We start from the raw sequence: 25,572 nt of genomic DNA, 5'->3' as shown, positions 1-25,572 counted from the left end.
CTTCAGTATCATTTTCAAGACACACTTCAGCTGTTTCAAAGGCATTGCCCATGGATGGATGGATGGATGGATGGATGGATGGATGGATGGATGGATGGATATGCCTTTAACATAGCTGTAACTGGGCCTTAGTGTGGAGGCGTTTCGTTTAGAGAGGAGATGAGTTTAGCTCACCGTTTCTGCTTAAGAGTCTCATTCTCTAACTTTTTTCCAATGTTTACACCAGAGACCGAGGAGCCGTGCCATTTCCTGTGATTCGTTATGTGAGCTAGACAAGGTACGGTACTGGCTGCATCAGTGCTCCAGCAGTAGTGAATACTGCCAGACAGTGTACTGTGAATGATAAAGACCCAAATAATCAATGGTCCAGTTCAGTGGCCACATTCGATTGCTTTTAAATCAATAAGTTGTTTCAGCCCTGATTTATTTCACAATGAAAATGCACAGGAGTCCATTTATTTTGACCCATATTAGATTGGAATGAAACTTAAAAGCAGTGAGGCACATTCATTTTAAATTCATCAATTAATTTTGAATATGTATGTTTTAACATTTTGCTAGTATTGTACTACATGTATTATTTATTTGGTGGGTAGTTTGGCACATATCAGGTTTTATTCCAAATTTACCACCTATTTCTTACCCTTTCTAAAAGTCTTGATAAAAGCTCTGGGTGGGTCAGACTTTGTTTTTACTGGAAGATGTGGCCTTAAAGGGAATGCCTCTGCTATGAGGGAGGGTGTCTGTTGTTCAGTATTATTAACCTGGGTTATAAATGACCATCTTAAAACAGCATAGATGTCAAGATCCAAGGCTTCCAAGCAGAATATTGCATGATAACAATATGATCAAAGTCAGTCGCTTTTCCTGTCATGGTCAGTTTGTGCTTCTGGATCTGGGTTCTACAAATCAGGTTGAAACGTCAATTGTGATTGCTCCGCTTGGTAGTATTGTATTTTCTGCCAAAATATTTCTGGCTACTAGTTCTTCATCTGTATTTACAGGAAATTTGATAGACAGAGTGCTTTAATTTTCATAAAACTAACTGTTCACTATTTTTCCATTAAAGCACAGACAAGAGCTGCTCCAGACTGTCTGTGTGTCCCTTAGCTACAAAAAATCTTAACAGTTCTAAAATGTATTCATTTACTTTCTTACTTACTGATTGTGTGTGTAGATCATCAATATTTATTTAGGATCTACAAACCTTATATGAACTTACTTTAAAGAGTCTGGATGCACTATCACAGCCAATATGGCATTCTTCATAACAAAGGATGGAAGTTCTTGAACGAATGTTTCACAAGGAAGCATCACGAGAAAGCAATACAGAGCTGTGCTGATATGCAGGACAGTCAGAGAGCGTCGGCTACGTTTCTTTTAATCAATGTTTTGAAATATGGAGCTGTTTCACATCTACAGCAGTTAAAAAAAAGACTGCAGTCTTGCCTTTGTACTGAATTGCCTATTGGGTTTGTTAGTATGGGAATACACTTTTGTATAGCTTTATAGAAAAAAAAATGTTAAGATTGGTGAGGGATGTGGAAGAAACAGAGTTGAAAAGAAAATGCAAGAATTTCTGCCTGATTTTCACTTTCAGTAACCAACCAAAAAACACAATTGTAAAGTAATGCAAAACACTTTTACACAGTTGATTTCTTTCTAAAAATGTTCTCTCTGACTTTGTAAGACCTGGGGAAAAGAGCAGAGTCATTCATACTAATGCAAATAGCTGAGGAGTGCACACACAAACAAGAACACACACAGCAGTCTAAGCCCCTTGATTACTGGCTAAATTAAATTCCTCATGCTCCCCTGCAATGAATGCACATAAACTAAGCAGAAAACACAGATATATAATTTTCTGGCCAAGGCCTAATTTGTATAATTTAAAAGTAATAGAGATTAAGGCTTCCAAACAGATTTGCAGTTTTCATTAGACTGTAAAAAAGTTACATCCAAAAAAAACCCTGGCTTGTTTTTTTTCACGATAAATCTTTTTAACATCTGCATCTGTTGAAAAAAATTATTATTCAAAAACTTTCCTGTGAGCATGTTATTATAAATGGTGAGATAAAATTTAAAGGACAGATATATAGGTCAACAACAAACAAGCCCACACACAAAAAAGTTTCTTTCGCATTGAATTACAAAAAATTGCTTAAAGAATAAGTCATGACATAGCATAATCATTTTCAGTTGGTTGCAACGTTTCATCTTTTGTCTATTATACAATTTCCAAGAAAGAAAGAAGATAAATGAAAATTTCATGAAGTGAATTCATCTTGTTCTCTGGAGAGGGAAAGAAATTGTATTATTCATTTACTGACGTTATGGTCATTTTGTATTTGCAAAAAAGAAAAACGAGGAGGTGCAACGAGTGGCATTAACACTTAATAAATCATGTTTGATACATGGATTTTTGCACCTATCACATAAAACATTCCAAAAATATAAAAACATAAATGCTTGATGTATCAAATATAATACAAAGATATATAGAAATATATATATTTTTTTTTAAATGCTTTTTTGGATTCTGTTTAAAAGGTCTGATAAATATGTTTAATAAAAAAACAAAAAAAAATATTATTTCCACTGTCAGGCTTGACAAAGCCATACGTTTAGTTTACTGTGAAATAAGAAAAAATACCAAACTGACTTTTAATTATTTAAGCAAATTGATTCATGTACGATATTTCAAGTAGTCTTTGTTGCTGGTCTGTGATGATTGATTTTGTGCTCACGTGCATCTATACAGTTAACTGTTCCACCTTAACAGTAAAGCAGGATGGAACATCAGGCACCAGAAGCCACACATCTCCTGAAGAGCAACAATAACACGCACAAGAACAGAGTCCATTAAGAGAAAGAGCAGGAGAAAGGCAAAGAAACAGCTAAGTGCAGCACAGCAAGAGATGTGGTTCAAGAGGAAGGGAGAGGAACAGTGTTTGGGTAAGGAGGGGGTGAAGATGGGGGCATGGGCAATTTCAAGGAACAATGTCCATTTTTAACACTGCTCACTTACATTCTCAATATAGTGCCAACCACAGGGGACAGATGAGTCACTGATTAAACAGGTGACACAGTAAGAGTGAGCGAGTGTTTGAGTGGAAGGTGTAAACAGCATTTTTGTACATGAAGTGCTAAAAGTGAAGATACATGGAGAAACAGGAAAGACAAGTAAGGCTTCTAAAGATCTTTATAATTGTACTTTTACCCTTTCTAAAATTGGCTGCATCTGTCCCATGGAAATTGTGTCCTTTATGAACCTGATCAGTCCCATTATGAGACACAGATTAATGCATCACTCCAAAGTAATTGACGTCCATTTGTTCAGCTCAGAACAAAAGTCATTCTTAGAGATAAACTAAATCAACCACATAGAATGCCCTTGTTACGCTGCATGACGCACAAATGAGACTGTCAAGAGATTTATTTTTAACTTTGTAATCTAAACAGTGCACACTGGAGTGAGTATAGAAAAAAAAAGGTGAATGAACTTGATTGAAATTGGTTTCCCTGCTACCAGCAATCATAATGAGGGCCATCGGGTGTGAGGCAAAATACACCTTGGACAAGTCAGCAGGGGGCAGACTTGATAGTCTCTTGAAAAGGCCTGGAGAGGATACTAAACTCCCAGTTGAAAGCAAGTAAAAAAAGAGAATGAAGCCTGATAGCTTTGGATGTTGTACTGCCACAGCTCTCTTTGTGCAGCGAGAACATTTTGATTGGTAATGAGCAAAGCCTTGTTGGCTAAATCCAGGACATCCTTTCATGTAAGTGTTATAAAATAAGATACAGAGACTAATAATGCACAAACTTTGTGATCTATGCTGATCTGAGGAGTGCTAGGACTTTAAGCTGCAGAGTTTGAAGAAGCACTGAGGTAAAGCTGCAATCTCATCTTTTGATTCCCTTATGTAAAAATGCACGTCAAGCCAGGGGATAGACAGGGGATAAATATCACTAAGGGATGTTAGTGCACTTGAAGCCCAAAGCTAGTATGTTGGAAATGTTTAATTACCCTCATAGTTAGGTCTGTCGTTTGTTTGTGAACACAAGAAGTTACCATTTAGCTAAAGGTCCTAATGTCAGTTCATATGTCCGCCAAATTAAGGCATCTGAAACAGTTTTTTTTTTTTTTTTTATATTTTTATCCCGGTTTTTTTCCCATTTTTACCACCCCGTGCTCCTACCTACTGACAGTCCTGTGCATTGCCATCCTCTACCAACCCCGGGAGGGCCCTGCACTGAGCTCAGGTCTCCTCCTTAACCTGAGGAGTGAGCAGGCCGCATCTTTTCACCAGACAGGGTGGGGTTTCTCCGGCCGGACGTAGCGCGTGGAAGGATCACGTTATTCCGGCCGGATCCTCCCCACCCCATCTGACGCCCCGGTTGGCCAGAGGGGGCATGTATAGCCCAGTATTTTGTGAGGGTAGCTCCCATTAGCTACCCAAGGGAACACGGGGAGAACATGCAAACTCCACACAGAAAGATCCTTTCGCCAACCCCACCCATGGTGTGGGCACTGAAGTCATGGGGGAACTAACACGCACTTCAGCACCCACAGCGTCCCCCGGCGGGAATCGAACCCAGGACCTTCTTGCTGTGAGACCGCTGCACTACCAGCTGCGCCACCGTGCCCCCTAGGCATCTGAAACAGTTAAACATTCTGGATTTGTAAAATAAAGACTGGCTTAAAATGAGTGCCCCCCAAGTATTAGAATGACCTTTCTTGTCTTTCCACAGGCACAGGGAGCAATTATTATAGCTTATTAGTATGACATGAGCCTAATGGCTTTTAGTCATTTATTGCTAAAACATATTGAATCTTGACTAACTGGCTGACACTCCTGGCAGAGGGGCAAGCAAGGCTTGAGCAGAGCCGTATTCCATTTAAGTAAAAAGAAAAGCACATTCCTCAGATTTTTTTTTCTAGATATAAATGGTAAATTCTATAATCATTAAGTGTTCAGTTATGAAACAACACACTTACAACTGCAAGTAGTTTCAAGCACTATACATTTAAAAACTAGAAATTGCGTCACAATTGAAGGATTCAAGTATTTCCAGCTCTTGTGAAAGGCATGTTTTCATGCTTTTGCCGATTTATTATTAGGGCTTGAGCACTGACAGTGCGAAGGCCCTATTGTATCTGTAGGATTTTTTTTTTCTCGTTTTTTTTTTTTTCCCTTCTTCCAACGAAATGAGGGCCTTTTTGCCCCCCTAAACGTGCCCAAAAAGTCATCAAATTTTGCACGCAAGCCAGGCCTGGCGAAAATTTTTATATTTAATGGTTTGCATTAATGGGCGTGGCCTAATGGCTCAACAGCGCCCCCTAGAAAACTTTGTGCCTCAAGCCCCACAATACGGTTTGACGTACATGCACGAAAATCGGTACACACCTGTATCATGGCACAACTTAAAAGTCTCTTGGCTCCATGGCCGAAACCGAACAGGAAGTTGGCCATTTTGAATTAATCGTGTCATTTTGGCGCAATTTATGCCATTCCTTCTGCAGTTAATAAGGCCCGAACCGTAACCTGCACCCAGGTGTGTTATACATCAAAATGTGCGTCTCGATCCTGCGACGATGCACATTACTTTCTCAGTCAAAAGAGTTACCGTGGCGACGATAGATGCCAAAAAGCACGCCCCCTCTTCATCTGATTGGTCCATATTTGATAGTTCCTACTTTCTGCAATAACCTTTGAATGGTTTGACATAAAGACTCGTTGGTGGTGTCATCGGACTCGGTATTGAGTACTTGACCTTCATTGGCATGAATTAGCCCCGCCCCTTCATCTGATTGGTCCATATTTGATAGTTCCTACTTTCTGCCATAACTTTTGAATGGTGTGATATAGAGAGTCGTGGGTGTATCATCCGCTAAATGTCCAGGCCTGAAGAATCTACATGCAAGTCATACAAGCGCTTCCACTGCAGCACGCCTGATCGTGCACAAGGGTGCGAGGGCCCGTTCATCGCTGCTTGCAGCTTTAATTTTAATTGCTTTCATGTTGTGGTGAATCTTAACTTACAAAACATAGTTAAAATTTGGACTAGGTTTAGCAAACAAGCTCACATGTGACATTTTAAGAGTAATGCACAGAAAAAACCCACACACTTGAGGGAAAAAGGGAAGTCATGGCTGTAGGCCTGTGATTCTTAGGTCAAACTATCAAAAGCTCTCTGGTATAACATTGCATGCCTTTTAATTTCAAAACAATGCCTAAGCCTACAGTACAGTAATGCCTCTGGGCTTTCTTTTAAATGGTTGGACTGCCAATGAAAGCAGATGCACAAGAGAGAGTCGATAGTAAATTGATGCAACCTCCTGCAACATTATCCATCCAGACAAAAGCACAACAGTAAGAGCACAAAAGTACAGCTGTGCCAGGGACAATAGATGCAGCAGCAATGCACAGGGTGTTTAAAAATGTTTTTGAATATCAGAGCATTTAAAGCTGGTAGATTCTTTTACCAGAGAAAATTAAAGTGATAACATCACAAAGAAAAAGTCCAGTGGTTCTAAATACATGAAAGCATTGCAGCTCTAAAATTTTAGTTTGCTTCGTTTTATAGAACAGAGCTCATTAGTTGGCATGCTGAAGAAACACTTCTTAGAGCTGACAAAAAACCAAACAAATAAATAAATAAAAATGGTTTTGAGTCAGGCTGCACCAAGCCTACCCTTTTAGCCCCTATGGCCTTGCACATAACCAATATTTGATAATCAGCAGATGCTAACTTGCAATCCAGCACCTTCGCTGTACCGGACTGCTGGCAGGCTGAGCGTGTGAGGCATGACCTAAACAGGCTGGCCAGTACCACAATAAATCTTTCTTCATTTTCATCTTCATTCGAGATGTAGTCCATGCCACTAAATAAGCAGACAAACAAATCAGACGAATGAGGCATGTCTTTGTAGATCACACAATAAACATTCACAGAAAATAAATTTTAAAAATCTGTTACGACCCATCTATAACATACCAACCTATAGTGTCATTTCTGTGGCTACTGTCAGTCCTCAAGGGGCGAATGGGGACAACACAGTTTAGTAAAGGAATTACATTTCACCAATGAAAACCCAGAACATGATGCCGTAGGGACATATAAGAAATAAAGTTATAAACATTATGTCTTGGTTTACTGCTACAAACCACAGACTGAACTAGCCCAGTTTATCGTGATATGTTTAACAAACCCCTACTTGCGGGCCACTAAAAGTGGCCCACAAGCCAATGGCTTTAAGATGTCTTTGTTGCCTCGGCTGAAATTCCCTGAAATCCTTGAAAACATGAAATCCCCAATGAATGAATCTTTTCAGAGTGGACAAATGGAAAGTAGATGGGAATAAGTCTGTACATGTTCAGACAGAGCATGTACTTATGTGCAGGCTAATATCTGGCCATTTTCTTTTTCTTTCTTTTTCTTTCTTTTATTGTTTATTTTGGTCATCCAAAAAACAAAAAACAATGTTACATCGGTGCAACCATCATCATCATACAGCACACATGGGGAAAACAGCAAAACCAGGGAGGAACTAAAGAGATGGCTCAAAAGATGTGACCAAAAAAGGTGTAGGCTGAAGCATGAGCTTGTGATGCCTACCCTATTATCATACAATCAATACACACACACGCACGCACGCACGCACGCACGCACGCACGCACGCACGCACGCACGCACGCACGCACGCACGCACGCACGCACGCACGCACGCACGCACGCACGCACGCACGCACGCACGCACGCACGCACAACAATAATACATCTGTTACACTATCATATATTGGTGGATGCGAAGAAGCAAACTAAAGCCCAGTAATAATACTATGAAACCACTATGAAATTTGATGTCAATAAATTAGAATATATCCGTACAGTTTGTTACAGTATTTTTTTATACCCGTTGATAGTCTTAATTTTAAACATTCTTTTGAAGGTATGGATTGAACTACACATCCTTAAGTCCTTTTCGCAACAATTCCATAGTTTTACACCATTTACTGAAATACAATGTTCTTTTGACTTTGTTCTTGCCTTTTGGTTTTTGAATGAACCAGCATTTCTCAGTTGATATTTGTTCTCCTGGATTTGGAACAGCTCCTGTATGCTGCGTGGAAGGAGATTGTTGTGAGCTTTGAATGGGACCAATAAAGTTTGCAACTTAACTATATCCCAGAATTTGAGAGTATTTAAATTTATAAAAAGAGCGTTGGTTGGCTCATGGAACGTTTTTTTCTTTATTATACGTATTATTCGTTTCTGTAATACAAAAATGGGTTTTAGATGGGTCTTGTATGTGTTTCCCCACATCTCCACACAGTAAGACATGTATGGAACTACAAGGGAACAATACAAAAGGTTAAGTGACTTTGAATTTAAAAATTCTTTTGATTTATTTATAATTGCAATAGTTCTAGACATTTTCTTTTTGACATAATTAATGTGTGATTTCCATTTTAATTTATGATCAATGAGTGTTCCAAGGAATTTGTATTCTGTTACTCTTTCAATGGGAATATTGTTGATTTTGATAGAAATTTCTTCATTGATCTTTCGGTTTCCAAATATTAAAAGTTTGGTCTTGCTTAAATTTAGGGAAAGTTTATTGGCGTCAAACCACTTTTTCATAAAATCCATCTCCCCTTCCACTGTTCTCAGGAGCTGCTCCAGATTTGTACCATGGCAAAGCAAACTAGTGTCATCTGCAAATAGGACGCATTTAAAGAACCTTGATACATTAACAATGTCATTAATATATAGTATGAAAAGTTTGGGCCCCAGAACCGACCCTTGAGGGACTCCACATTTTATTTTCAAAAAAGCTGATTTGGTTTCCCTAATTTGTACATATTGGTAACGGTCTGCAAGGTAGCTTTTTAACCACTGGTACGCAGTCCCTCTGATTCCATATTTCTCCAATTTCTTCATCAACAATTCATGATCAACAGTGTCAAATGCTTTACTGAGGTCAATGAACACAGCTGCAGTAAGTTTGTTGTTGTCAATGGCTGTAGAGACCTGCTCTACTAAACTCATCACTGCCATTGAAGTTGATCTGTTAGTTCTGAAGCCAAATTGTTGATCACACAGAAGATTGTATTTTTCAATGTAGTTGTCAAGTCTAAGCACAAATAATTTTTCCAATATCTTGGAGAATTGTGGGAGCAGTGAAATGGGTCTATAATTAGTAAATAAGTGTCTGTCTCCGTTTTTATAAATTGGGATGACTTTGGCTATTTTCATCTGATTAGGGAATGTACCTTTTTGAAAAGATTGGTTACAAATGTGAGCAAGAGGTTTGGCTATGCAGTATATAATGTTTTTAACTAGGGCCATGTCTAACCCTAGCCAGTCAGTGGACTTTTTATTCTTAAATTTCCTCACAATGTCAATGATCTCAGTTTCATCTACATCCTTTATAAAGATTGAATGCAGAGTGGTTTGTATTGTATCTTTAAAGTTTGGAGTCCCAGTTCCATTTCTCTTCTCCCCAATCTCCTTAGCAAGATTACTGCCCACATTAACAAAGAAATTATTAAATTCATTGGCTATATCAATAGCTTTATTGATAACTTGATTGTTTGCTTTGATAAAATGGTTGGGTATATCCAACTTTTCTGTACCATTTTTAATAACCTTATTTAATACTTTCCATATTTCTTGTGTATTACTCCGATGAAGCTCCAATAAGTTTTGATAATAATCTTTTTTATTTAATCTAATAATACTTGTTAATTTGTTTTTATAAATTTTGTATTTATTTTCGGCTTCTGTTGTTCTTAATTTCAGGAAGCGTCTATATAGGAGGTTTTTTTTATTACATGCTTTTTTTATCCCCTTCGTCATCCATGGTTTGTCTTCAAGATGTCGCTTTTGAGTACATTTTTTTAATGGACAGTGTTTGTCATAAAAATCCTTTAATTTAGACAAAAACATATCATAAGCCTTGTCGGGATCATTGCTCTCAAGGACGTCATTCCAATTGTTATTGCTGAGGTCCTTAACAAGGGCAGCGGTGGCTTCTGGTGATCTGAGTCTTGTATAGTAATAAGCAGGCCTAGGCGCAATGGTTTCCTTTCTTGTCTTAAATATGTCCTGGATTACAGCAAAAACAGGAAGGTGATCACTTATATCATGTAGGAGAAGGCCGGATGTAATATTAAGTTCAATTTTATTAATAAATATATTATCTATCAATGTGGCGGTATCTTTGGTGATTCTACTGGGTTTTGTAATCAATGGGAAAAGGCTACTGCTGTACATAGTATTTATAAAGTCAGTGGTATTTGTATGTCCATTTGGATTAAGTAGATCAATATTCATGTCACCACATATTATTTTAACCTTGCTGTCACTGACATTTTCCCACATAGCAGCCATTTGTTTGGTAAATAGGTTCACTGGGGATTTTGGTGCTTTATATACACATCCTATAACAATGTTGGCTGTTTTTTCTAATTGTATTTCAACAGTGACACATTCCAAGGTATTTTCTATTGTTTTAGACATTGATTCTACCAAATTACATCTTAGAGAGTTGTCAATGTAAAGGGCGACACCACCTCCTGTTTTACCAGCGCGATTTTTTGTGAACATTTCATAACCCTCTATTTGCATATCGCGTTCGTTTTCATTATTTGCCCAAGATTCAGACACAGCAACCACATGATATTTTTTAAATTTGCATAAATAATCCTTAATTCTCCCCAGGTTTTTGTTGAGACTTCTGCCATTAAAATGAATAATTGAAAATGCCCCATCCATATTAATATTGCTGTTAAATTGAGTCTCTGTGTAATACTCACAGTTTATGTTGATAGAGCTGTAGAAGTGGGATTCAGGATCAATGTCACTATTCATATCATGTATTTCATGATCAGTAACCTCATGTGAAATGTTCACGTGCTCATTGCCTTTATTCGAGTCATCGTTCATGTCCCCTGTATCCTCAGGTCGCTCCTCTTCATCTTCTTGTCCAGATGTTGACGTGGTGAAGTATTTATCTGTCATTAGGAGGATGTTTGAAACTGATCCCCGATACCATTTCACTCCCACGTTGATAGTAGGCTACTCTCCCACGTGTTCCAGTGTCCAATACAGTCCCAATCCAATCCAGAGTTAATCCATATCCATTTTTGAGTACAAACCTAGTCCTCTCAGAACCGGACCCTTTAATCATTGGATAAGCAAGTTCATTACCAAATTGGCAGTTCACAGTAAAGAAAGGAACAATGTTGCAGTAAGGAGAATAACACGTTGTCAAGGTGGAATACATGTCCATAAATACCCTCTTAATATTTGCTCAACTCCCCCAACTCTTTTATGGCTATCACCTTTTCTGCTCCATCCGGTCCTTCAACTTTAATGAAAGTTTTGCAGTTTGCTGTCCAGGTTGATACGATTTTCTTGTCCTTTGCTAGTCGTCGAGCTTTCTTGGCAATATCTCCATTTTTCTTGGTTAGATGCTCATTCAGGTACACGTTGCTTTTCTTTAACTTGCTCCTTTGCCTGAGTAGTGCAATCTTGTCCTTACGGTTTGTAAACCTCAGGATGACAGTGGGGCTGTCGGTCGGTTTTTTCTTTGGGAGAGGGTGGCAAGCCTCAATCCCTCTCCCGTCGATATCAATCTCATATGACCGGAGGAAGTCGATCACCTGTTCGTCCACGCTTTTGCTTTCAGCCAGGCCGGCCTCGGTGAAGTCATCCCCCCGCTGTAGGCCCACCGCGGCTGCCCGGGCATATGAGCGTGGTTTAATGGCCAGTCCACTAAGAATTACGTCATTCATTTTTGAATATTGTTCAATATCTGCCATCCGGTTTTCCAATTTAGAAATGACCTCATCCTTCTTGACATTTTCTTCTTTTAAGTTGATGAGTTCTTTCTCATTCTCTTTCACTTGAGTCTGTAGCGTACTCACTTGAGTCTGTAGCGTACTCACTTGATCCATTAGGTTGAGAATTGTATCCTGCTTCAGCTTGACTGTGTTGATCTCAATAGTCAAAACATCTAGCAGTTCTTTTAGATCCTTACACGAAACCATAGTGAGAAGCTGTTAACAAACACCAGTTGTGGCCAACAGATCTTGTTGTGGCTAAAGTTGAAATACACCTCTTTGTTTGGTAACAAAGAGGTGTATTTCAAGTTTGCCAGTGAAATTACTGACTGGCTGATTAACTTTTGTTCACAACAATCTTCAGCAGGTCACGATGCAATTAATTCCTGCCATTTACACTAAAAAGCTTAAGCCACAGCTGGCATGCTATACTTATGTGGTCTGTTCCCGCCCTACCAAACACTTAACAGCGCATACAAAGTTGTGGGTTTTTTTATCTTTTATGTCAAAATAACCAAAATGATTCAAAGAATGGCAATTTGATGTTTGGCCATGACGGCAGTCTCATTAGACTAGTATTCTGAGAGGCTGACTGGGCATAGGCAATAAGTTAGACCACAGCAATCTGATGTGCAAGTTAGCATAGTTTTAAAAAAACTTCCTTTATCCATTTAGTTCTGTATGTTGTTCAAGTATATTCATTGACCATTTTATTTCTCCTTTCAAATGTTTCTCTATTCAGCCCCTCATCTTTTCATGTGGTCTGATGTAGAGGTCTCTTGGAGTGCATTTGACCGTTGAGGACTAATAAAACTTAGCTCCGAAGTACTGGCCTGGTCCATTGACTGCATAACCTTGAATCTTGTGCAGAAACACACACACTCCTACATATGCTCTGTCGTCCATTGCCTTAAAGGTAGTGGTGATGCTTGAAGAAAGATTTCCCTCCACAGCTAAATTGAGCCAATGTTCTTCCTCATACACATTTCATTAAAGTGTGCTGGTAGGCTTAGTTTGGCATTGCATGACTCACGGGAGTTAGAAAACTTGACTGAGATGAAACCACACATCAATGCACATACTCCATAGAGAAAGAGCCAATTTAAAAAAGGCTGTAAGTCATGAGTTATAACTAAGGGATGTTGTTATCAAACTTTAGAAGATGAAAGTTGCTGGATTAGATGCAGTCGTGTGTGCATGTGATCATGGTCAGTACCAAGCGGGAATTATTTCAATAGCAATTTAATTTCTTCATACATTTTGCATTATTTGTTTAATCTTTATATAACCAGGAAATACTTGTAAGATTTAAAATCTTTTGTTGTCGTTGTACAAGTGTGGAACGAAAGGCACTACCTGAGTTGAGCAGACATACATGCACACAACATACATAGCATTTAAAGAACTATAAAGCATCATACTTTAAAACCTAAAAGGTTAAGCCAAACAGGGGAGGAACAGCCAATCATAATATACAGTATATGACCAGATATTATTGTCTTACAAGACTTAAAAGTCATTTGAATGTATGCAGTGAGATAAGTTCTTAAAGATGCAGAGGGTTTATTTCTATTCACAGTTGATTTCAAGAAACAGCAGTATACTTAACTTCTATTTTTTCTGAATTTGGTGCGGGGCTTACAAATCCATGAAAGGGATAATTAATTGGAACAAAGACAATAACGCAAGTACGCATCTGAAGGAAGCACACCAAAAATAGCTTTATAAATGAGAATATACAAATGTTCCAACTCTACAAGAGGACAAAGCAGACGACTCATCATGAGCAAACAATATGCAATGGTGGCTTGAAGAGTTATGGTGAATGTCAATGCACCATTGCAGATTGCATTCAATGCAAGTATTACAAAGCCGCATGCATGTAAATAATGCTGCAGCAATCCAGCACATAAATTGCAGCAAAGATTCTCTTTTTGGTATTAAAAAAAAATATTTGATTCTGAAGAAAAACACTTTATTTCACTGTTCTTTTTCCCTTCTCTTATACCAGCTCCTTAATGTGATAAAGGAATTGTAAAATTTGATTCCTGTTATGTCCATTGCGATTCTGACTCAGTCATAACGCTGGACTGCAAATGGCTGCAAATACTGATGACAAGCAGAAGGAGTTCCAATTTTGCAGCTCTTTTGTTTGCATTAAGACCATGTTTTAAATGATAAAAATGCAAGATCTACAATATCATAACATTGCTGTCAATAAAACTAAGAGCCTATTGATGTGTAGATGCAAAACAGCATATCACAATATCACCAGCATAAAAGTGGAATTTGGAAGTTCTTAGTTGGTAGTTGTCGAGGTACATGGGCAGGCTAGTCCACTACTTGCATCCTCTTTTCCCACAAACTAATCCAAATCCTTTAAATGTTGGAAGAATCTGCTTGTGCATTGTGTTTTTGTGAATTGCATTGGCATTCCTGAAAAAGATGTTGCCTTCAAAGCATCAGGTTATTTCAAAATCTCAAGGTACTTTTTCAAGCCAGTGCCCTCTTTTTTTTTGTCAAGAGTTTTGACAGAACCCTAAACTTTTCTCCAGATTTTTGAATTATCAGATTATACTGTGCATTGCCGAGGGAGGAATATTCAAATCCCCTTCAATATTTCTTTTGAGGAACACTGTCTGTAAATAGTTCAATTATTTCTCCTCAAGCATTTAATTATTTGTTTGTTTGCTTGCTTGCAATGTGTAGAAGGCAGGTGTTATAGGTAGTGTTATTTCAATTAAGTTTGTTCTATTTAGTTTCTCACAACGAGATATCCCAGGACTAATCTTGTGTTTGTTGGTCTGGGTCTCCCTTTCCTTTCATCTTAAACCCTCAACAACCAGCTGGGTGAGATTATATCCTCCCTGGGTTTAGGCCTACTAGAGGTCTTTTAGTCTTACAATTAGTTTTTTTTACTTGCTCAGGATGGTGGACCCATGAATTGGCATTATATATTTCTGTTGGACTGACCCAAAATAAAACTGAATTGAAAAGGATGGTCTTTTAATGGGTATTGTACAAATAAATGAATTGTACTGAAGTACGGGAATAGTTGTATGTAAACAAATGAAATGATGGTGACATGAGCAAAAATGTGATATTATGCGCTTACACTGTTTGCAGTGAAGTAAAAGTTAACAAAAATATAAGGGTCATTAAAAGAACATTTATCTTAACTTTCAATGTGTATTTTCAATACTCTCCTGACTTATTTTTATTTGAGGTTACATGTCTTCTCTACTGGAGACTGTTGGAAAGACATCTGAGTCCAATTGTGTTTGAAAAACTGTCATATGAGACAAATGTTTCTTTGAATCAATCTGTGGTGTCTTGCAGGCTAAGCTGCTATACTTGGGGTTATTAAATTGGTTCCTTTGTGCCAGACAAGTAAATCCATCATAAAAAAAAAAAAAAAAACATTTGAAGGGAAGGTCTGGTGCCTACCTGCAGGTTGTGTCTCTCCAGTCTCATTTCCAAAATGTTGTTCTGCTCCTCCAAACGCTGTCGGTCTTTCTCTAAATCTTCAATTTTTTGTCTGAAAAATGCACGCATAAAAGACAATGTCTACCATGTATGCGTATTGCTGACAGAACGCTTCAATGTGGTAAGTTATCTCTATTCGCTATGTAATGTATTATGTAAATAATAAATAAATCGTTTACTTCTAATGGCCCTGCAATTGAAAACCCTGCTTGTTGTAACAGGTTGTACAAGCTGACTACCTGAGTATATTGACCTCTTCTTTAGTCAATAAAGAGCTGCTGTCAGCATCAGAGGCCTGCTGCTTCTTTAGCGTCTCTAGCTCCAGCTCCACCTGGAACAGATGAAGAGAAAATAAGCCTGATAACTAACATTATACTATATTTTGACAAGAACCTGACAGACACCACATTTTATCCCACAGAAAAAAATTGTTAAGGCTGTACCATCATTGGATGGTTATCTTTGAGACACATCAAGAGAGACAGAGCAGTTCCTTTACATAGAATTAACCATTTAATGAACTGTTGTAGAATTTCACAATAATTTTATCTGACAGTGTTTAATCCATCTCATAGTTATCTTACAGCAAATGTTCCTCTTTGTGGTGGAATCTGTACATCTCTCATTGCTCACTCCCAGTATTCCCAAGACATAGTGATTAATGCTGTACCAGTCAGTTACATTTCAATCATCAATACTCAAATGTCACCTCTGCAATAAGGAGACATGTGAACTCATGGAGTGAGCAAAGAGAATAAGACAGTGATGTGTAAGAGACTTTAACCTGCCATAGTCTATTTGAAAGTGCAACTGTTGGATCCACATGGGTTTTCTCTGTCACAGCCAACTAAAGTAAACTTATACAGTACTATAAACAAAGACAGTTTTAAAAAGTACAATTTTAAAGTCGCACAAAATTTAATGTTACTAGCATCTTTCATTCATATTGCATTTGGGAGGATTACAGCCATGACTAAAAACGTCCCTGATAAACTACAGATTGTACATGACTGGTTGACGACACTTCAGGTTCAAAGGAACTATCGTGATATATTTGAATATACCGTCAATAGTATGCCTAAGAAACAAAACAACACTGCTGGATACTTACAGTTTGCAACTGCAACTTGAGTGCCCCTGTCTCTTCTTGTGCTTTTGTTAGCTGGGCCTGAATTGATGGTACAAAGAGAAAAATAAAAGATACTCCACACAGAATTTGGACAATAAACTCATTCAACTGATATACAGTACAGATAGAGTGTATGTGACCAGAGCAAGGACAGGAGACCATTTAAGTATCCGCGTGGGAGTATACTGCTACCTTCAGACAAGGGCTTTTTTTTTTTTTATCTAAAGAAGGCTTATTTGTTTTTTCTCTCTGTTATTTTCCTACTCTTTCACAACACCCTGCACTCATATTCAGATATAGTGTATCTGGGTGCAGCAAATCACTTGCCAACATTAATCACCCAAACCCATAAAAACTATGCCATTGTGTTGGTACTATCTAGAAGTAAATCTGCAGTTTAGATGTTTCTCAGAGCGGCTGAAAATATGATGGCTAGTAATGGATAATAATCTCTTCAAAATGAATCCAAACAGAATCGCACGACTCTGCAGGAATTATAGACATAAAATATTGGTTTAGTTCTTGTTTCATAATTCATGAAATACAAAAAAAGGTTATTTCTACAGTGGGGTCAGCATCAAAGGTTTTAGACCACAAAGTACACAAAGCTGTATGTTCATATGACCCATTTCCATTCCACACTAAACAAACACAGAAATAATGAGCCCTTAAATAGGCATGCTATTCTGCATTCTCTTGCTGTTGTGTGCACTGGAATATATTTGTGAGAAAATTTGATTTCATTAGCTTCATCAGCAACAGACTGTAAATATACATGCATGTCTGACCTCACCAGTTGTGTTTACTTCTTGTTCACTAGTGAATTTTGCTGTTTCTCTTCAGTTAATAAACACTGACATGTTAGAAATAAAAAAATAATAGCATGATTAAGAAAATATAATTTAGCTGAATTATAAAATTCAAAATCAGAATCTCCGTGAGTGCACAGAGGAAGCCCGTGTTCGAGGAGAACAGAACATCTGTTCATTTGAGACCAGAGCCAAACTTGAGATGCAGCCGAGCATATTTGGACGCAAGTAGAGATTTCTTTTTGGGTGTGAAGTATTAGGAGAGATCAGTACAAAATCTGAGCATGAGAAGAATGTTCTCTTTTTAAATAATACTGATAATACACCAAAATATAAATATATAGCAATTTAGTTTCATATACAACCGAAGTAATGCAATATGCATGTTTAGTGTCTTCCCATTAGAACAACTAGTATCCTGTATAGACATGTAGGTGGAGGAGTGTAAAGCTTTGTTTTCAAGTTTGTTCTGAAAACACTGGGCTCAAATATGTACATATGAGGAATGATACTTGCACACACGCACCTCCATCTCTGTATTGTGATTCTGTGTCCTTTGCAGTACTTCTTCTGCCTCTTTGAGGCGTTTGCTGAGTTGAGGAGAGTACTCGGTAGAAGCCAGCTCGTTGTCATAAGACTCAAGTATAGCACGCATTCCATCACGCTCCTGGAACACATGGACATACTATGTTGACATGACATTATGGATATCCCACACAGAAAACCGGCAGCTGTCACACAATTAAAACAAGTTTCATTGGACACAACCCATCGTGGAGGTGCCGTGTACCATGTAAACTTCGGAAAGCATGGTTGTCAGCTGTTCAACACAGAAAAACATTCATGTGAACTTTTGCCAAAGAGTTTACAATAAAACCGTTATTGTGTGAGTTAATTTGTGAGCCATTCATGAAGTCATGTCAGTATTCTGTTAATCTCTTAAGGGATTCATTTCCTTATCAGAAATGAGAAATATACAAGTTTTCGAGTTAAGCTACTTTTATGGTTAATGGCGTTGCATTTAAACTATTAAGGGTAGAGATGCACCAATTGTAATTTTCTTTGGGGTCTGACTCGCCAATAGCAATTTTGGCCAATTCCAATTTTCTTCTAAGAAGTGCAATCAAGTGCATGCATTAACTTAATCAACAACAATAGCCGGGGCTGCAAACCGTCTGCTCTACTGGCTTTATTCTTATCCTCTTACTCTGTGTTAGTTTCATACCACTGAGCATGCTCAGCAGGGTAATGCTGTTTTTTGTTTCAGATTAACTTGGTTGTATCAAATGTTTTAATTGTTGTTATTGTCCACAAGTTTTGTTTTTATTATGCCTTAGACATTGTAAGAGTTACTTCTTATTAATCATAAATTCAGAACATTTTCTGTAGTGACAGTGGAAAACATCCACAACATACTTCCCAGTGACTGTCACGATGTGCTTACTGATGTGGAAATAATACAATTTAAACTTTATAGTATTCAAAGTGTTTAAACTGATGTATTTACTGAGAAATGCATTAAATAAATAAGCAAATAAAGAAGGGAAAAAATAGCCAGTATCCATCAACTTCAACAACATTTGACACATTCTGATCAGAGCTCGTCAGACAAAAATTGGCTGATTCTGATCATCAGCCGGTCCATGTCTACTGTAATTGGTGCATCTCTAATTATGACCAGATGGAGCAAATGGATTTATCTGTTTCAGACTTTGAGCAATGTTCAAATGCTGAACATTGCAGACCTGATGCTACGCAAATGTGGCATCAAGCTTGTCACTGTTAAAGACATACATTTTGTATGCATTATTGATGATCACAAGGTCAATGACAGTCTAACTTCTGAAGTTATTTTAAATTCACATTTATAATATCTTCTTCTGAAGTGTCAATTCTATATATGTTTTTTTTTCTTTTCAGAAATCCCTTTCATATTAGGAATCTCACTTCAAGCAATCTTGGATTTCGACTGCTTTTTAACAGGTTCTTTGGCCTGAATCAGTCCACTGCTCATGAAACGTGCTGCAGATCAGAGTGATCCATGTCGATCATGTTACACCCCTAAATTAGGACTTTTGTTGTTATTCATTTATATTTAGTTCATTGCAGGTTATGTTTATCCAAAAATATTGCTGATTTTAAAAAGAAATAAAAAAAAAAAAAAACAACCAGTCCTACAATTTGCTTCTCTAGTGTCTTGATTTCAGAAACTACCTCTAATATTCTTTACACCCATACAAGAAATGATGGAGCTGAATCATAATCTGTTAAGACAGGAGTCTAGAAGCTGATCATCAGGTCGTGTGTTCACGTCGCTAAATTCCCTGAGCATCAGTGTCATTTGTTTAGTTGTTTCAAATGAGGAGAGAGGCTATGTGAAGATCTACAGAAAAAAGCTCTGCACATGACATATTTCTTCAGTGTCCTGTTTTTATGCACTTCTAGTTGGGGGGTATCAAAATCAAGGAAAGATTGACGTGATCGCTGCCGCTACTTCTCAGTGAACCAGTCATATGGGTAGAAGCCGTCTGCTTGGTAACAAGAATTCAAATCACCTTTCTAGTCAGAAAGATTCTAAATCAAATCAGACAATATGCACACATTTATGAGGCAGTTGTTAGCCATCAGTCAAAGTGACAAACCTTGTATCCAGGCAGTTTTAGTTACAAAAAATCTTATGAATACGTCATGTTCAAATAAAATCTGAGGAAAGAGTTATGACTCAAATCAAAATCTTGGTCCTAACACAAAAAGGTTTTAATAAGATAGCTATTTTCTTTAAATTTTTTTGCCAGATCCCCCACACAATCATGTGGAAGTCTATACCTGACGTCTGTGTCCAGGACTGGATTCAAGGACTCCAGGATTTGTTCATACGGTCATGATACTAACATTTAAATCTATGGACAAAAATAGAATGTGCCTTTTTATCCAAGGTGTGATGAGAGTAGCTTAGGGTTATGATCATATTAAACAAAGGCAAAATGTTTTTGGAAATAAAGGATGAAGAACAAAAGAAAATAAATTAATAGAATAGATAAAATCAGAGCAGAGTCATGACAGAGAAATGTATTTGCAAATTACTTATACCATAACACCTCTTGAAAGAAAAAGAAAAAAAAAATTCTGACGAAATGTTCCTCTTTGATACTAGTCGAGCACGTTGAGAAGAAATCCTCGCAAATGTCACTCAAAAACTGGCATACTGTCACCCAAATAACTCGCAAGTCAGTAGGTCTGAGTCTGAATGGTTGTTGTACGTGAGCATCCTAATGCCTGCACATTATGCATTGTGCACATTTTGATTTAACCAAAACAAAACATTAAAAAGGTGTTCAACAAGAATTAACGTATTTGCAGTACACATTAAAGAGCACGATGTGTTAGGAGAAAGGGGTGTGTGTGATTATGGGTGATGGAGTGAGAATAAGTGGAAATGGTTTGTTAATTTCCATTCTCACACAGCAAAGCAGCAAGGCCTGGTGCAGCGTAACTGCTTCTAAATCATTACACCGTCTTCACCATGGTCCATTTCAGCCACCTCTACTCTGGATACCTAGACTAAATGTAGTGTCTCGGGTTACTAATTAAAAACTACAACAAGAACATAGTACCAGTCATGGTGTCTGTGACACTAGAAATAACCACCTTGTTTTAAACAGAAAATGTAAGCTGAAAATTCCTAAGAAAATCCCAACTCATATGAGTAATGTTCAAATTTAACAGTGCCATTAGGTCCTGTGAGAAAAATATGATCTGCTAGAGTAGAAAAGATGCCCTCTCTTCCCTCGTCTTCTGCAGCCAACTCTGTATTATTAAGAAAATCAGTTTTGGCGAAGACAGACTTTTAAAAATCTCTCACAAACATTAAGCTGCTTAGCACCATCCTTGAATCTAGAAGGTCACTGAAATCCTAATCATCAATCATCAGCAAGGCTAAATTGGGAAACTGTCTGAAATTGAGACTCAAATATAAAAAAAATATATCATATATAAATCTTAATAATAAATATTAATACCAAAAAACAGTATGTAAAATATGCCAGTTGCTATACAGCATAGCCTTATAGACACTTTAAGCTTAAACTGTAATTCCTAAATCTAAAATCCCATCAGTAGACCGATATCGTCCTGCCATATTAGCAGAATATCTGCTATCTGAAGATTCGATCAGTATTTATAAAGCAAAGATAACTCCAGTTCTATCCCTTCGACATTATAAAGACTTCACTGTGTCTATCAAATAAAAAGGTAAAAAGCTCAAAGAAAAACACCTAGTTGGGTTCATTTAAAACACCACATGAATTATACATAATTCAACATTATTTGTTGGGTGGATGGGAAATGTTTTGCACTATAAGTGCTCTGCTTTTCAACCTTGTTAAGTTCTACAAAGAGCTCTGCTGTGCGTTTCTCTCACAACCATTAGCACATATACTCACAGTCACTATTCCATACGTTACCTCTCTTTATATGCATTGCTTTTCTCTACAATCAGACACTGAAGCCCACTTGCCCTCTATATGCTCATCAATGTGTTGCCCAAGCAATGTCATATAACTCACCATTAAACAACTGCATATTATTATTTCCAGCTATTGCTGCACAAAGGTAGTAATATAAGCTACAGAGTCATGGCTCCAACGGCACTGTATAATCTGTCAAGATTCGTCGCTTATTTTCAAGACCAGATCTTTCTTTCATTTTGAACCAATTCATACAACTTGCAGCAGGGTGTACTTTCTTTTTCACCGCATCACTGTACATTTGGAGGTCAGTGTTTGTTCCAAATATAAGCCACCACGCCCTTTGGCTGTTTACTGTCCATTAATGTTCCCTAAATCTTAATCAAAAATCTGCCAGCTTTTCTCTGATAAAAACCCTTCATTTAAAACAGGGAATGGGAGGAGTGATAAAATGATCGTTGCCGTTATCATCGTCCACCTTTTTCCCCAAAATTGCTTTAATGTAAACCACTTTCCAAGTACGTGAACCAGAGACTCCGGCTTTAACGGGTCAGTGAGTTACAAAAAGGGCTTGTGATATACTGGGAGCGAGGTGCTGCCTTGAATGCTTGTGATATGTTTTTTTCCCCTTCATGGCTCAAGTACCTTGGGGTCTGGTTTACTAGTGAGGGAAGAATGGGGCAGGAGATCAGCCGACAGATTGATGGGGCATCTACAGTTATGCGGCGTCTGCTCTGGGAAGAGAGAGCTGAACCAAAAGACGAGTCTCTTTTTTCCCCCACTCTATGTTCCTGCCATCATCCATGGTCATGAACTGTGGGTAATGACCCAAAAGTCGTACCAATCGCGGGTACAAGCGGCTGACATGAGCTTACTCTGCAGGGTCGCTGGACTCTCCCTTCGAGATAGGTTAGAAGTTCTGTCATTCAGGAGAGATCTCAACCGGCTAGTTCATGAAAAACCAGGAGATGGTAGTTTTGGAATGTGGTTAAGATATCGCCGGTGTGCCTTCCAAACTAGGGGTTGGTCCAGGGACAAACAGGAAAGATTCTAGCTTGGGAATGCCTTGGTATTCCCCTATGAAGGCCTAGAGGGAGTAGCTGGGGAGCGGCAAGTCTGGGCCTCCCTGTGGAGGTGTTTTGGGCATGTCAAACTGGGAGGAAGTCCAGGGACACACTCGACAGATTCTGGCTTGGGAACGCTTCAGTATTCCCTAGGAAGGGCTAGAGGAGCCAGGGAGCGGTGAGTCTGGGCCTCCCAGACTATGCTTCTGACCCCGTGACCCAAACTTGGATAGGTGGTAGTTAATGGATGAAAGCTGGTTTCAACCCTGTCATAGCTAGTCCATTAGTGTGCTGCGGTTTTCTTGGAATTATGTAAAATTGATGAAGAAAGTTGATAAATAAAAGACCAACACCACTTGAGCAGTTGGGGATATGGTTGAGTGAAAGGCATGAATATTTTTGACCATTATGGCTCGTTAAAAAGAACTTCACCTATGCTGGAAGAAACAGGAGGATTGTAGCATTAAAAAGACCAGTACTGATCAACAACTGCAACGTGTATTGTTTTGTGATACACTAACTGAAATATAGATTTTTTTCCCCATCCAAAGACTCAATCCTTGGAAAAAATGCAAATGATTAAAAACACTATCTCTCAAAACATTTTTTGAGCATGTTATATTCAATCCTGTCGGATTGGAAAAGGTGTATGTTATTCATGTACCAGGAGATTGTGTTTGTTATTCTCTAGGTCATCATGCACAAAGAAATCAATATCACAGGGAGGTGGAGTCAACGACTGCAGTGTAGGATGAAGCAAGAAACACGGTGAGAAGAATCACAAGACATCCACTGACCACTTGGGAGCATCCAAGTAAAGGAAAGATTAAGAATTCAGTGTTGGCCTTGAGATGTGAGTCTTTACTGTGTTCCCACAGTTTTTTTTTTAGAGCAAACTGCTGACGTGTTGGCATGTTTTGCCTTTTCGGGATTACAAGTACCTTGGTTAACAGTAGTACTCGTTTCTGTAGTCGCCGGACGAGAGCATCTTGTGCTTCTCTCTTTTTCTGTTCCTCCAGAGTCTTGCTGCACTGCTTGTTGAGTTCTGCACGAAGCTCAGACTGTGAGCGCTCCACACTCCTCGCGCTGACAGAGCAGAACAAACATAGAAATGGGGAAGTAATTGCGTATGCATGTCAATAAGGTGAGAAAAGGCACCTGGGAAAAAGGGAAGCAAGCCGATTAGGGTTGGATATTCAGACGTATTTAAAAAAGCAATTTATTGCCGGTTTGGAATAATGGCCCTTAAGAGACAACTTACCTGACTGACACCAAATAATTCCTAGACAAGGAGTCCAAAAATCATTTGCAGCAGAGATTAGTGCAATGTCTGATCAATAGGACTGTAATTATACCAAAGGCCAATAATTACACTACGCACACTCTTTACCGTCCCCTCCCACATTCATCCCTCTTCCATTCTGCTTCTTAATCGGTCCAATATGCTCAGTTGAGGTACAGTGCTTTTTGACCAAGGAAAGCTTTCTTAGCTGGACTCAGCTGCTAGGGATGGGATAAGATTTTTCCGATTCCGATTCCATTTTCGATTCTGCTTAACGATTCGATTCTTTATCGATTCTCTTATCGATTCTCATTTGGAAAAAAGAAGAACAAATGATTTTAGTATCAACTTTGTTTTATATCTTTGAACAAAAAAATACAAGTGAGGTCTTAAAACACCCCCAGCCTCAGGTTCCTCGATGGTGTGCCAGGGGGTCCCCACAAAATTATTTGTAATATAAAATATGTATTTAATATAAAATAAATATTCTTCTGTAGAAATTAACTAAATACAAAAAATTATTTTGTAGCAATTACACAAGAATGTCCAGTTACATGGGTCATACTCAGGGTTGCCACCCTTGTCCCTTAAAATACGGAATCTTTACTTAATTTGGAATTAAAAGTTGCGTTCCGTATTGAATAAATACGGACATATATTATTATGCTCTTATTTATTGATGTCATAACATACAGGTGAAGGTTGAAAAATTTGAATATATTGAAAAAATTCATTCGTAGTAAATTCAACTAAAGGTGAAACAAATATATTATTTCCCACTGCATTCAAAGTGAGATATTTCAAGCCTTTATTTGTTATGTTGATGATTATGACTCACAGTTTATGAAAATACCAAGTAAAACATTTGAATACTTTATGAAATCAATAAACAATTCAATCATCAAAATTATAATAAATGTTTAACATATCTTTCTTTGCATGTAATGAGACTATGAAATTTATTAGTTTCGCCTTTTAAGTTGAATTATTGAAATAAATTAACTTTTACACCATATTCTAATTGTCCGACCATCACCTGTAGCTATATTCTACATGGCGATGTGGACAAACAAGCATAGCAGCATAGGAGGCTATTTCAGTTGCTATATGGTTGGCTGTCTGTACAATCATGCAAGTTCAATGCTATTAAAGCACTTTAAATCAAAGCGTTTTGTTTTTTCATATAAAATAAATACATTTCTGTGCATTTTAGAAGTTTTGAGGATGTCCCTTTTTTTGGCGCCTGCGCCGCTGAAATCGGGGCGTCCCTTATTTCTATTTCTGAAAGGTGGCAACCCTAGTCATACTCTTCCCTGCCTTGATGAAAGGAGAAGCTAGCGGTGACTGCTCTTTAACTTCTCCCATAGATGAGCTGATGCGCTGCAGCTGTGTCAGGAGCTCCGCTGTCCGCCGGAGCGGCCCGGCACGTGGCCGAGCGCGCAGCTCTTCTACCACACGCCGGCTGACTCCGCACTCCCAGCGCA

General features: G+C 38.1%; 1 protein-coding gene across 1 annotated transcript in view; it reads right to left on the bottom strand.

Annotated features, from left to right (window-relative positions):
• Nucleotides 1–25,572, bottom strand: part of mad1l1 (mitotic arrest deficient 1 like 1) — a 68,939-nt gene that overhangs the window by 34,441 nt on the left and 8,926 nt on the right. The window contains exons 11-15 of the mRNA XM_061720103.1: nt 23,748–23,892; nt 17,803–17,943; nt 16,450–16,506; nt 15,578–15,669; nt 15,300–15,390 (exon numbers count right to left, since the gene is read on the bottom strand). Coding sequence (XP_061576087.1) covers nt 15,300–15,390; nt 15,578–15,669; nt 16,450–16,506; nt 17,803–17,943; nt 23,748–23,892 — 526 coding nt within the window. The remainder of the gene's footprint in view (nt 1–15,299; nt 15,391–15,577; nt 15,670–16,449; nt 16,507–17,802; nt 17,944–23,747; nt 23,893–25,572) is intronic.

Source organism: Cololabis saira, chromosome 1 (genome assembly GCF_033807715.1).
Source record: "Cololabis saira isolate AMF1-May2022 chromosome 1, fColSai1.1, whole genome shotgun sequence".
NCBI lineage: Eukaryota > Metazoa > Chordata > Actinopteri > Beloniformes > Belonidae > Cololabis > Cololabis saira.
Note: the sequence above shows the minus strand (reverse complement) of the source record. Positions and strands in the feature narration are given on the sequence as shown.